Source organism: Marmota monax, unplaced genomic scaffold (genome assembly GCF_021218885.2).
Source record: "Marmota monax isolate L192 unplaced genomic scaffold, Marmota_monax_Labrador192_F-V1.1 WCK01_AAM20220418_F8-fsc00095, whole genome shotgun sequence".
In the NCBI taxonomy this organism is placed as follows: domain Eukaryota; kingdom Metazoa; phylum Chordata; class Mammalia; order Rodentia; family Sciuridae; genus Marmota; species Marmota monax.
The window spans coordinates 6,288,602-6,303,345 of record NW_026695244.1 but is presented as its reverse complement, the minus strand read 5'-3'; the positions used below and the strand labels follow the sequence as shown (position 1 = coordinate 6,303,345).

The 14,744-nt window shown below is 32.9% G+C and overlaps 1 protein-coding gene across 6 annotated transcripts in view; it reads right to left on the bottom strand.

Moving 5' to 3' along the window:
* Creb1 (cAMP responsive element binding protein 1) overlaps window positions 1-14,744 on the bottom strand; it is a 64,625-nt gene that overhangs the window by 29,470 nt on the left and 20,411 nt on the right. For 5 of the 6 annotated variants that reach the window (XR_006855863.2, XR_006855865.2, XM_046463114.2 and 2 more), the window contains exons 3-6: window positions 10,612-10,758; window positions 9,800-9,841; window positions 2,314-2,414; window positions 334-476 (exon numbers count right to left, since the gene is read on the bottom strand). Coding sequence is in view for 4 of the 6 variants with exons in the window: in XM_046463114.2 (XP_046319070.1) it covers window positions 334-476; window positions 2,314-2,414; window positions 9,800-9,841; window positions 10,612-10,758 (433 nt within the window). In the remaining 2 variants the exon portion in view is untranslated. The remainder of the gene's footprint in view (window positions 1-333; window positions 477-2,313; window positions 2,415-9,799; window positions 9,842-10,611; window positions 10,759-14,744) is intronic. The other variant, XM_046463115.2, reaches the window with a different exon arrangement.

The window sequence follows — 14,744 nt, the reverse complement described above, 5'->3', positions numbered from 1 at the left end:
ATACATTCTAGGTAAGCACATTTATCACTGAGCTACATTCCTAGCCTGAGGACTAAAATCTATAGAGGTTCATTTAGTTCTTCAAAAAACTTTAGATTATGCATCTGCATAAAACAAAGGAACATGTAAACACCTCACATAATTGAGTAATCCTAAATAGAACTCTGAAGAAAATACTACTATTACATATAGACCTCTGCATATTAAGCAATAGAGGAAATATAAAGTGGCAGTAAGAATGAGAAAAAAATTGGAAATTACATAATTCCCTTAAAGAGAATAAAACGTTAATTTTTCTTTTCTCTTTACAAAACAGAAATATCTATTACTCACTATACTGTCCACTGCTAGTTTGATAAATCGGAGTTGGCACTGTTACAGTGGTGATGGCAGGGGCTGAAGTCTCCTCTTCAGACTTCTCTTCTTCAATCCTTGGCACTCCTGGTGCATCAGAAGATAAATCATTCAGAATTTTCCTAGAAAAATAGAGAACTACCTTAATTAAAAGTAAAATTTACTGTCTAAATACAACTAGTAGTTAAAGATTAGAAAATTGGCAGAAAGGTGGTTAAAACAGAAATTTAAAAATTGTTTTTATTTTATACTCAACTTCAGACATTTTACAGTTATCACTACCATTTTATCCTGTTTGTTTCAGCTTATTTATTTTCCTATCCATGAGGGTACTTATCTGTTAAGGTTCTGTCACTTGAAAATTTGATAAGCACAACTTCTATGTTTTTCTGCTAGATTGCTGCTAAAAATATCAAGCCAAATGAGACCAAGAAGAGTGCTTTTCAAGTACTTCCTCTGGATATAAATTTATCACTATAAAGATAGAAAGTTGTTCCAATAAAAAATGCATCTTCTATTATCAATTAATTCCTATTTCTCCAGCCTTACACATATATATTAAGAACTTGAGTAGATACCGTACTATAATCAAGACACAGAGGCTAGATTTCAGGAATTCATAAACTTAAACTAAAGGTGCCCTAGTGGGGAGTTTGATTGTAAGTGAAGATGTCATTATCTTTAATAACTCTTTCTCTGGATTTCCCAAGTAGATTTCCCAGAGAGAAGTCAAATAACTGTTATGTCTCTAGGTTTACATAATGATCTACTAGAAAAATCTAGACTTAAGGAAATACAATAAATAAACTTAGTTGAGATTCCATACAACATGTAATTTTAATCAATTAAAAGCATCTTTTGATTGATCATTAAGGTGTTACTATTTAAATGACCTTTACTACAATGTAGGCTGCAAGCCAATTAAGAAAAATTATGATATTTTTCAATAAAAAACCTCATGTTAAAAGGCCTATAGCTAATATTTGCCTAAAATTTATAGAGAAGCTCTATGCATACCTGGCTGGATCTGCTTCAGGATTGAAGGTGTTATATATACTATCATGAGTTATACTTTGAAGTTAAAATCTAACACTAGTTATATTAAAACAATAGAAACTATTAGCATAAAAGCATACAACATATATCTAGTATCATAAAAGTTAAGCCCTCAAAACAATTTATTTATATTTACTTAGGATCCTTAATCTAAATGTGGGGATAGAGAAAGGGGTTGGCTTAGTAGCTAAACAAGTGGGAGCAGGGAGTGACAACCACCTCATCAAAAAAATTGACATATACATAAATAGAAATGTTAGACTAATAAAAAGGAAGATAATTATAAGTCATTAAACTCTAAATTATAATTCATTAAACTCTAAGGTAAATTAATCAATATTTTTGGAATTGTCCTTCCTGCAGATGTTTCTACATATGACGAATGGTTTTTGTCTACCTTGGAGACAAAGCATGGACTAAGCAACATCTATAGCTGAAAACAAAAAGTATAGTATGGTGCCTCTAAAATTAGAGAATGTCAGCAAAGCATCACCCTAAAACAACTAATAAATAGTTATCTGCTAAGTACCATGGCATAAAAATGGCTTGTAAACATGTAGCCACGTAGATGAATAACAGCCTCAGAACTGACACATAACTAGAAAATCCAATAACTATCAAATGTATTTTTTTAAATAAAAAAGCAGCACCCAGCAGTCTACAAAATCAGAACCAGAAAAAAGTAGTGTTTATCCAGAAATGCTCAGAGTTAAGAATAATTTATTTTATAAGACAAGCTTATTCTATATGATAAACTTATTTGGGAAGTAACTTGAGATAAAGATAAATCACCTATAATACTGGCTTGATCAGTAAACCAATCTTCTGACATATCTTTACCTGCAACTATCTAAGGCTTCCTGTACATCTTTGATTCCAAGTTCTAATTATTAAATTTCATACCTGTAGGAAGGTCTCCTTGAAAGAATCTCCCTTCGTTTTTGAGAATCAGTTACACTATCCACTGACTCTTGTGAATCTTCGCTTTCTGCAATAGTTGAAATCTGAAAATAAAGAAGAACTTGATCTTGATAATCAAATTTAGTTTCCAAAAAATTTCATTAACTTTATGGTTGAATACAAAAGAATACATATATTTAAGTCTTATACATGGTTAGGTTTTTAATGGGAGACAACCGCACCAACCACTCTCCCCTCCCTTCCCCTTTACTTAACTTATAGAATATTTAAATTGAATTTAGAGAAACCAAAATATTTGTCCTGAAAACATCTGTCCTTAATTTCTTTCAAGACTCCATGTAATCAATCCTGAACTCATCAGTATTATTTATGTCAGGTTTTTCTTGTCAGCTGTTAGGACACAACTGCCAACTTAAACAAGGTTTCTGACATTAGGGAAGGAATGACTAAATATTTGGTCAGAAGTCTATATAGAGACTATACAAATATTTCCCCTTTAATTCTGATGCAAACACTTATGCACTACTTAAAATTGTACAAATAAAATTAATGATCCCTCACCACATTCCCCAGTTGTTTCTAGCAAGTAAGGGAAAAATCCTGTTTCATATAGACAAGTTTAAAAGTTGGCATTCTACAATTATTTTTTAAGCTAAAATCCAAGGTAAAGAATCATGCATTTCTGGTAAGCATCCCTAGACTGAAAATAAATGAAGATATGTGAATAAAGATTTTACATGGGATAATAGAAAAAATAATTTACTGAAAATTTACTATGTGTCAGGTGCTATACTAAAGCACTGGCATATATTTATATCTAGTACATTACTTAGTACAGTAACATCAGGCACCAGATAGTTACTAGTACTATATCCATATTATAGATAAAAGAACTAAAGCACAAAGAGGTTAGGTAACTCACCCAAGTAACAAAGCTATGAAGAAGTAAAACTCCTGTTAATACTTAGCATCTCTGTTTTAGACATCCTTACCAGCATCAAAATCTTGCTGGTTCCTTCCAGTCTCATTCCAGACTATTTCAGTCTGAAACCAGTACTGTCAGAAGCAACAACCCAGTAGCATTTTTAGACTGTTTCTAAACTAGAAGTTCTCTCACCTAAATGTGCTTGTCTGTCAAATTCATATTTACAGATTTCTATAGTCTAAACTGTAGGGGTCACATACTCTTTTCCGAAAGAGGTGCACATGATGCTATCAGAATTAGAATTAGATTTAGCCAAGACAAAGGGATCTGTGTGGGTTAGGTCCACATCAAAATATATGACCATGGCAATATGAAAAATCGTAAGTACTTCAAAGATACTTGACAAATTCCAAAGATATTCTGTATGCAGTCAGAGCCTAAGGGTTCTAGAGAATAGACATTCACCTTACAAAGAAATCAGTTAAATCTAGTAATGCTTTGTAAAATACACCTATAGTAAAGTATTATGTCCATCAAACTTTAAAGTATATGATGCCTAGTTTGAAAGACCTAAGAATCAGTAGGCAACAATTAATGGATCCAGAAATGATGGGCAAGGCTGAATTCAGTCTATAATTCTCAACAGAGTAATAATGCTACAAAGTACTGCCAAAGGAACATGAAGGAAAATTTCCCAATTATTAGTTGTAGCTGCTGTAACTAGCCCACTCAACACAGCATCTGCATAAACTTTCTCATAGATAACGGATCTGTGAACAGGTCTTAGCAGAGCGTCAGAAATTCAAGGAACGAGACTAAACTCAAAGTGGACGGTACTGATAAACAGTTGTTACCTTTATTAATACTGCACTCAGAATCTACTTAGTTCCTCTGTGGCTTTCTTTCTTTGCCCTCTGCTTCACTTACATATGCCCATTGTTATATAATAACCTTTTTTAAAAAATTATTTTTAGTGTTCAAATTAGTTACACATGACAGGAGAATGCATTTTGACACATCATACATAAATGGAGTATAACTTCTCATTCTTCTTGTTGTACATGATGTAGAATTACACTGGTCATGTAATCATATATACACATAGGGTAATAATATCCAATTCATTCTACTATCCTTTCTACCCCCAATATCCCTTTCCCCTCCCTTCATTCACCTCTGTCTAATCTACCACCACCCCAATCCCTTATTATGAATTACCAACTGCATATCAGAGAAATCATTCAGCCTTTTGGGGGATTGACTTATTTCGCTTAGAATGAAAGTCTCCAGCTCATCCATGTACCAGTAAAAGTCATAATTTCATTCTTCTTTATGGCTGAGAAATAGTCCATTGGATATATATACCACATTTTCTTTATCATTTATTTGTTGAAAGACACTGTGTTGGTTCCATAGTTTGGCTATTGTGAAATGAGCTGCTATGATGTGGCTATGTCCTTTGGGTATAAACTGAGGAGTGGAATGATTGGGTCAAATGGTGGTTCCATTCCAAGTTTTCTGAGGAATCTCCATACTGCTTTCTGTAGTGGCTACACCAATTTGCAGTTCTACCAGCATGTATGAGTGTACCTTTTCCCCCGACATCCTTGCCAAAATTTATTGTTACTTGTGTTTTTGATAATTGCCATTTTGACTAGAGTGAGATAAAGTCTCAGTGTAGTTTTGATTTGCATTTTTCTAACTGCTAGAGATAAAACCATCTCTTAAGGACATACAGTAACATAGGAGGACTTTCTTCCAAGCTGAAACTTATTAAAGCAAGCTATACAAACCACCCACATAATAATTTTGAAATGATGTTGCTTTTTTATATGTGGCCTTTGATTCCCTCCCCCTCGAAGTGAATTTGTGGCCCTTAGTAGAAATTTTGCTCTTCTCTGATCTAAATTACGTGGTAAAGACAGAAATAAAAACATATTAAAGCAATTTTAGCAAAATTTTCAGGATATTTATTAACTGTTATCTAAAATAATTTATCTTTAGTCCTTCAGTAGTAGTCCGTTTTAATAATTCATTTTGTAAATCTTTGCTAAATTTACGTTATCTTTAGACAAACAGATTCTAGATCCAAGAATTTTAATATATATAGAAACAGAATTCAAAATGTTCTTTCATAGCCACAAATTCTCCATGATAACTTCAAGCTGTGAAGTATCTGTTTATCCCCTACTTCATTCACAGTTTAGTTAATGCCCCAACAATGTATAGAAACAATATTCTAACTTCTGTTTTTGCAGTTTCATTTGTTTCTGTCACTAAAAAACGATGTTGCACTGAATGGCAGACACCTGGAATCCCAGCAACTAAGGAACCTAAGGCAGTAGGATCAGATGTTTCAGGCCAGCCTCATTAATTTTGCAAGACGTCTTAAAATAAAAAACAAAAAAGGGCTGGGGATGTAGCTCAGTGATAAACCCAGTATTGGATATTGGGTTCAAGATCCAATACTGCAAAAACCAAAATTCCCAAATAAATGAAAATGGTGCTTTCCTTTCCTTATAGGGAGTATTTAGATTACTGAACTGCAAAGATAAAAGATTAAAAAAAAAAAAGTCAATTCAGATAGACAGAATTAACTTACCACTATTTAGTGACTAACTCTTTAATATAAACAGAATAGTGACTATTCAATATCACATAATGAATGTAACATTTCCTACCCTAAATGAAATCAAACTACCATGTAATGTACCAATGTTAAGAGTGCAGCCTAATGTCAACTATGGGCTTTGGACAATGTTGTAAATGTAGGTTCAGTTTTAACAAATGTACCAATCTGGTGGGGAAAGTTAACATGAGGGAGGCTATACAGTGGGGAGGGTATTCTATTTTCCATAATGTTACTGTGAACCTAAAACTGCTCTAAAAAAATTAAATCCTTAGAAACAAAAATTATATTGAACCCATACTTGAGAATAAAAATCATATTAAAAATCCATTTTATAGTTATTAATTATAGTTCAATATAAACTTAACAGATTTAAAACAACCATATATTCCAACTAGAAGTATCACAGGTAATCTCATTCTAAAGATAGTATAACTTCCTCTGTCCCTCACCTCTTGCCATCTCTCTTATTAATCTCTTCCTGAGTTCCTTTGATACGTCTTTCATTTTGGCTACTTTTGAAAGTCAAGAAATTTTCAAAACACCAAGTCACTACTTATAGATATAAAGCTTTAGCTCTATATTTCTCAACTTTGATTTGTTTATGTTTATATAAATATATAAATTTTAAAAGTATCTACATATTTATATAAGCATACAAAAGTATTTATATAAATATATTTATAATATATAATCTTTTTAAAAGATTATAAAAGTGATTCAGAATATGATTCTGGGCTTAGGTTATTTAAATGTTGATTTAAAGTTTGCTAGCTTTGAAAAGGGGAACTCAACTGAATATGTAGATAACAAAAGTTAAGTCTCAAAAGTACACTTTGAGACTGTACTTACAAAATAAAACAATGCTTTTCCATTTTTCTCTACAAATTTTGCTAGTCATTAATGAAATCTATATAGTGTATTTTCACTCCCTGGCTTTAAGTCAATTATTGCATGCTTCAAGTCAACAGGAAGGTGGTGTTATAATTTCATATTTTTAATAAATTAAGTTCAACACCTGCTAAAACTAGAAGTCTTCTGAACAGTTGAGGAAATTCTATTTTTTTCCTTTTTCTATTCTTTGGGGATATTAAAAAAAAAAAAAAATGGGATTGAACCCAGAAGCGCTTAACCACTAATCAGCATTACTAGCACTTTCAACTTCTAAGCCTCCTGACTCAGCCCTCTTCCCCCAGCTGCTGGGATTATAGGCATGTACCACTGCGCCCAGCTACTTAAGTCTTAAAGTAGATAGACTTAAGGCAAACTTTCATGGTTTGCAAGAGAAAAAAAATTTTCAAATTTCTATTTTCAAAATGCTATCTCCACAGCAAAAGTTTCTTTCAAAAATTATCACATTCATGATTAAAATAGCACTTCCCCCATGAAAGGTAATTAAAATGGATTTCTTTTTTCAAAAACATCTTAGGTAAGATATCCCTTGTAAGTTCTTGCCTGCCAACATTGAAAAGATCAGAAAATTGGGAAAAATTATCTTAGGTTAAAAACAAAAGAACACAACAAAAACAACAAAAAACCCAAAAGCAATCCATTCTGAAGTTAAACAACTCTTAAATACTTTGCTATATAATAACAGACTATGTTGCACAAACTTTTACTTTTGTCCCCACATTACAAAGTATTAAAAAGACTATCAAAATTCTCATCACTACTCTCTTCCTTGCTTACTCTATTCCAGCAACACCTTGCTATTCCTTGATATCCTAATCATACTCTTATTTCCAAATCTTTGGATATGCTTTGGTTATCTTCTTGGCTTAGCCACCTTTACTGCCGTCTTCCATAAAATTAAACATCCTTCCCCTTTATGTCTTTCTCTATTCCTTTATCATTTTATTAATCTTTCCAGCACTTATCCTCAACTGACATATTTTATTTTTTCATAGTCTGTCTCTCTTCACTCAAATGTGATCTTCATGAGAATAGAGATGTACTGTTTGTTCACTGTTGTCTGATAGCACCTAGAACAATGACTGGCACACAGGATGTGATCAATAAACATTTGTTGACGAAATGGATGTAAGTAATATAATCTGTGAATCCTCTGTCACATTTAAACTGCACTATAGTAAAATGTGGCCAAAAGTAATGAATGTAACTGTCAACCCCCATACACAATGCAACTCCCAGTATTTCTGTGAGCATTCTCACACAATCTGTGAGGGAATTTATGCGTATACATAGGAATAAAGTTAGAGTACCAAAAGTCAAGCTGTGCATGAAATATCATTATAGCTTAGTTTCTAATATTTTTAAACAAAAATATATAAACAGAAGTCTTAATATCTTATTCTTCCCATCAAAAGAAGTATATATCATGCATAATATTGAAACTTTGCTATGTTCCAATATTCTCTCATATAGAAGTTTGAGGGGCAATTTCTATTCTTGTTTGATCACTTTTCTGATGTAAATTATTTCCTAGTTATTTTAATTTTTTTGCAGAATAAATGTAGCTTTATTATGACCTAGGAAAGACAGACATTAGAGCCTACTTATTAATATTTATTTCTGTTAGCCAGCTGAAGTGACCATTGAGGCCCTTTAAAGAAAAAAAGTGTATAATTGTATCTCTATTTATAGAATCTAGGTTTCAAGAAGTCCAACATTTCTTTTGTAAATTCACCTTAATGTAAAATATGTTCTTGAAAATATGAATACATATTTCTATTCATGTTTACATAATCCTCAGAATTATGTTGCCAACATTAGAATTAAGAATATAATCAATTAAATCATATATTATAACCAAAAATTGTAATCTTTTTCACAGCAAGACTTTCTTCTTTAATTGAAAAAGTAAAAAGTAAAAGCTAACATGAACAAAGTCATTTGACTTATAAATATGCACACTGGATCTAGAATTTAGGTGTTCTGACTGATTAGCAGGCCAAGTTCTTTTCATTGTCATCAAGAAGAAGACAGGGTGGGGAATTAGTAACAGAAGAGTATAGAGAATGGTAAGGTAGCATTCAATGAATTAAAAACTAAGGCGAAGGAATCAGTCATTGTGATTCCACAGAAACATCAAATTCTTTTATAATTATTTGGAAATACTATCTCCTACTTACTAACAAAGTCTATTCCCAGTATCTTATGGAAATTCATCCAACTTGATTTCACAAGGAAACATTATCCCCACTGCTTAAGTAAAGAGTTGAAGGAAACTGAAAGCACAAGGACAGAATGAAGTAGAGGAACTAATAGTAGCTCAATGATCAGTATAATATGGCTGACAAAATCCTTTGATGACATTAATAGAATGCTTCCAGGAGAGAGGGGGCACCTCCCCACTCTATAGATATTAAGCAGTTCTGGCTATCATACTCAAGGAAACCACATTCTCACTCAGTAGAAAACAACCAGGATGGTAAAGAGGAATACCAAAGGTATACCATATAATAAAAAGCCTGAAGAAAAACAAAACTTTGTCCAGTCTGAATTTTTTCTTATAAATAGGAAGGGTGAGGGAAATGGGGAAGAGAAAGCAGATCAACAGAAAAGGAATTACTTGTTAATCTAGTTTCCGAGGATGGAAATGAGACCACCAGGTGAAAATTTTAGAAAGATATTCTGGCTAACCACAGGAAAGAACATTTTAGCAATCACCCCTAATTCTAAATAGATTATGCCAAGAGATACAGCTTCCTTTCTATGAAAGTATTCAAGTAATTCTGGACTACAATTTGGAAGGGAAATGTTATATAGGGGATACAAGTAATAAAGTAAGGGGTAGCTGTAGTCAACAAGTTTGGCTAAGATCTGAAGACCTCTAAGACTATTACTGAAACTATGAAATTCCATGTTTATAGAGAAGGACAAAGACATAAACAGTAATTTCTCACCTTCCTTTCTAATAATAGTTCTCTTCAAATCTAGGACCTAGGACTCACCTGCGTTCCGGAGAAAAGTCTTTTTAAGTCCTTACAGGAAGACTGTGAAGCAAAAAATATGAAATGGGAGGCTGGGGTTATGGCCTACTTGAATGAATGTTCAAGTCTTTTTTTTTTTTTTTTTAATTTCAATAAGCTCAGTTGCAAATATCCTATACTGCTCTTGGTTCCCTACAGTTAAAACAGAGTAGTCACTTCAGAGGTCTAAAGTGCCTTTATTCCCTTTGGAGATCAAACCAAAGGAACAAACTCTCCAAAGAATAGGATAGATAACACCTAGTATAATCAACAGCCCTGAAAATGTACTTTCTAAATATATTATTATTTCAAAGTTATATACTATAAATGAAAGTCCTATATACAGCCAATATTAAAATGTTTTATGTGATCCCTTGGTTCAAATAATATTAAGTAAGATTATTATTTTATATTTTATCAAGATTCTTTTTTCACCCAAATGAGGGTTTATAAAATAATTACAAAATTACAATTTTTATATCTTAATTTTCCTTAACTTAGATGTGTCAGTCTCTCCCAAACATTTCCACTTTATCTCATGTATTTAACTATTTCCCAATCAATTCTTTTTTTTTTTTTTCTAAAGCTTAAGAAAGAGCCATTTTTAATGTCTCTTCTTGTGTATATATGTTCCTATACATAAGGTAACTATTCAGATGCAGCACATTCCTTTACTGTGAACTAAAATAAACTCTAAACTAGACGTGTCCTTATTTTCATAATTTATGAAAGGAGACAGAAATGGCTATTAACAACATATATAAAAGTATATGCAGAACTTTTTATACACATACCTGAACTGTCTGGACTTGTGGAGACTGAATAACTGATGGCTGGGCGGCCTGAATAACTCCATGTACTTGAACTGTTTGCCCATTGGGCAGCTGTACTAAAGTTACGGTGGGAGCAGATGATGTTGCATGAGCTGCTGGCATAGAAACCTACAGTGTTGAACATGGAAAAAAATTACCATTACAGATACTTTCTTGGGATTACTCAGGTTCAATATGAAGTAACTTTTTAGAACCAAAAACATGACCTTTTTGAAACACAAGTACTCATTGATGTAAAAGAAACCAGTGATTAGATTTAATATTTTTAAAACACAACACCCCTACATATCCCTCTCCCCTCCACTTACAACTCCTCTTAAGTGACGAAAAAACACAAGTTATTTTAATGTAATATAAAAATTCTAACAGATTTCTTCTAAACACTAAGTACCACTTTATTTGTATGTTATGTTACATTTTCCCACCTACTTGCATATCCAACTATCATTTCATTTTTCCAAGAAACTGAAGACTGGGGATCATTACTGCTGTTTAATAACAAATCTTCAAAGAGATGGATTTCCCCAAGGTCAACAGATATAGTGGCCTTGAAGGAACATAAAATTCTTCAGAGTATCAAGTTAAATATGACACATTCTAAAACCTTAACTGTTCTCCAACTTCAACAAAACTGACCTAAGAATATACACCTTACAATATGCAATTCAGTTTTCTTTTTTAACTATTCCCGAGCATACCTTTTCATTAATGAGAAAGTATTAATAGACACTATAACTGAAAATTTCTAATCCTCTTCTTAAAAATGATTATAAAGTGACAATATATGATGTTTTAGAAGTTTGTTTTCATTTTGAATGAATAAAGGGATAGAGCTAAAAGAATATAGAAAAAAAAAAAACATTTCCCTTATAGCAAAAGTATGCAATTTTAATGAGTCAATAGTCAAGTTAAAAGGGACTGTAAGTCATGTGTATCAGATGGTACTTATTGTTCTTATACTCTTAACACATTCAGGGTAGGAATTTTATTTGCTCATTTGGTAAATAGTTACTGGGACCTACTGTCAGGAATAATGTATAAATTGAAACTACAAAAATGAAATAAAGATATGGGTCCCTGACAATAAAAAAATTATTGACATGTGTTTATGAAGGAATGGGGTAGAGAAGACACACTAGTAAATGCAACTCAATGGAGTAATGAGGCTTGTTAAAAGAAAAATGAACATACTGAGGAGAGCTATTCAGTCCAACCTAAGAGGGGAGGCTACCAAAGAATGTGAATTTAAAACAATGAATACAAGTTAAACATGTATTTGATGATTTACAGGGGAGAAGGCACAAAATTTCAAGCAGAGAGGATAGTACTGACAAAAGCAAAGAGAAACAATGTAGTTTATACATGGTAGAGAGGGATAAACAATTCAGTACTACTACAGCAAATAAGTGTGTTACTGTATCATGTACGAAATCAGGAGACATCCAGGAACAGTGGTAGGCAGGGAATAAATAAACTAGTCATAAAAGCCTTAGTATATGTCACATAAAGAACTTGTATTTTGGGCTGGGGTTGTGGCTCAGAGGAAGAGCGCTCACCTAGCATGCTTGAGTCACTGGGTTCGATCCTCAGCACCATATGAAAATAAAATAAAGCTATTGTGCCCACCTTCAACTAAAAAATAAATGTTAAAAAAAAAACACAAAAAAACCCTGTATTTTATCCTGAGTATTGGGGAAGGCAATGAAAAGATTTTTAACTTCTTTAGTATGATGGTGAGGTTTGAAGTTCGTATTAGATACTTTCAGTGGCAGCATGACTGATTTATACATGGGGGATGGTGGAGGTGTAGAGACAAAATGAGAAAGTCAGTGCAGTAGTTAAGGTGAGAGATGAGAGCAGAACACAGTGCAGTAGTAGTGGTAAGGATGGGAGTGAGAAAAGAGATTTCGTGAAGATCTGGAGGAAAAACAAAGACTTTATGAATAGATGAGGGAAAAATCAAAGATGACCCACATGATTCATGTATGAGAATATGGATAAACAGAAAGAGAATGCAAGAAGTAAGGACAAGGTTTCTGATAGTAGAAGTCATGGTAGAAGATAATGGAATTACTGACATCTGAATATGCAAAGATGTTTAGCATGCAGGTAAACATTTCACTCCAAAGTTTTGGGGAAAGATCCCTACCAAAGAAAAGTCTTTGGCATACAGGTTAAAACCAGGAGGTTCCATCTTAAAATATTAGGAAATCCTTCCATATTAATCACTTTCTCTCTGGCCACTTTAAGGCTTAGTTTTATTTGGTTCTCAAAATGTGTTCCCTGGACTACCTGCATTAATCATATAGGGTGTCATTTGTAAAGTCAGAATCTGAAGGGATTCAAAGATACTTCAACCCTAAAGTCTGAGAGGCACAACCTTAAGATTATTCAGAGTAGCTCACCTTAATTTCATAAAAAGCTCTTCTAATATTTGAAGCAATTATATTCTCTTTACTGAGTTTTCTAGGGTAAATAACAATCTGACTTTAATAGATAATCCCTTTCCTACCCTGATCACTCTTCACAATAGCTCCTCTCATTTTAAGTTTATAAAATACACATACATGTCTACAATTGAAAGCCTTTATAATGCTATCACACAGAGCTAATCATTATTAGTATTTTGCTGTGAATTTTCTAGATGTGTTTTAAAGCATATAGGAACATTTGATTATTATGACACACTATTATGAAACTATTCCATCTTTAAATATTATTAATAAATACTATTAATAATCTTCTTTAATGGCTTCAACGGCTTAATTTTTATAGGCAGAAACAGACAAAGTTTAGGACAAAAGGAAAGGAAATAAGTAATAGTAATAACCTGTTATTTTGGAGACTGGAGAGAACAGTAATGAATTAGGATCTGAGACTGTCTCATGAGCTAATATGGGGCAAGCCTGACTGGCAGCACAAAATCACAAATCTCAGGATATATAGCATCCTGGGAGATAAGAGTGAAAAGAGGCTGAAAACAAGAAATGCTGGTTGAAGGTTCTTTGAGAAGCAACTGGGGACCAATCCCAACTCCCTATGGAAGAATAATCCACCATATTCTAAAAGAAAAATGGAGATTTATTCTTTGGACAAAGGGTTTGATTGCTTAACATCAAGCATTGCTGTAGGTGGCTACTAAACCTTAGTCTTCTTTTCTCACTTGGCTCCAGGCCTTTTCCCTGTAAGAGGACTAGTGAATCCTCTGGGGAACTTAATACCAAGAAGATCTAAAGATACTGACATTAGGGCAACCACAATTACCCTACAGCAAAGTTCAATGCTCATAGCTATTAGGACCCTAACACATCTACAAAGCTTCTAAAAAGCATCTTAGTCCCCTACTTTCATTTACTTATTTGGTGCTGGGGACTGCATCCAGAGCCTTATACATGCTAGGTGTGTGCTCTGTCTCTAAGCTACATCCCTAACCCACAATTTTAAACCTGAGCAGATAACCACGTTATCAAACATTTGGAGAAAGCCTCTAATATGAAAGATGGAGACCAAAACAATGGGAGGTGAACTGTATAATGGAAAGTCTATGTAGGAAAAAAAACTTGAAACAACAACAAAAAGTAATTCTCAAGATAAAGAAGAAATATTATCTTTGTGAAACACAGGATGCTATTAAAACATTAAAGGACTATTCAACAAAACTCTTGCAAACATGATAGTAGAAATACAAATTCAACAGATGGGTTGGAATATATTGAGGAAATATCCCAGAGAGCAGAACAAAATGAGGAAAAACAGGAGAGAAAATAAAAGAAAATGAGAAAAACATTCCTAGAGCTATAACCTTTGGATCATAAGAATCCTAGCAAGAACTGAGGAAGAGGAAGGGGGGAAAATCATCAACAAATAATTTAAAGAAATGTCCCATAATAGAAGACATGAGTTTTCATTACAAAAGGTCTCATTGAACATACAGGATAAAAACTGATCCAACTTATCAATCCCCATGATAATGAAATTTTGAAGTACCATGACCAAAGAGATTTTATAAGGTACCAGAGATGAAAGATAAGTTTAGTCTTTTTAAAGAACAACATTAAAATAAATTGACTGTGAATCAATGCTTTCAAAATTAA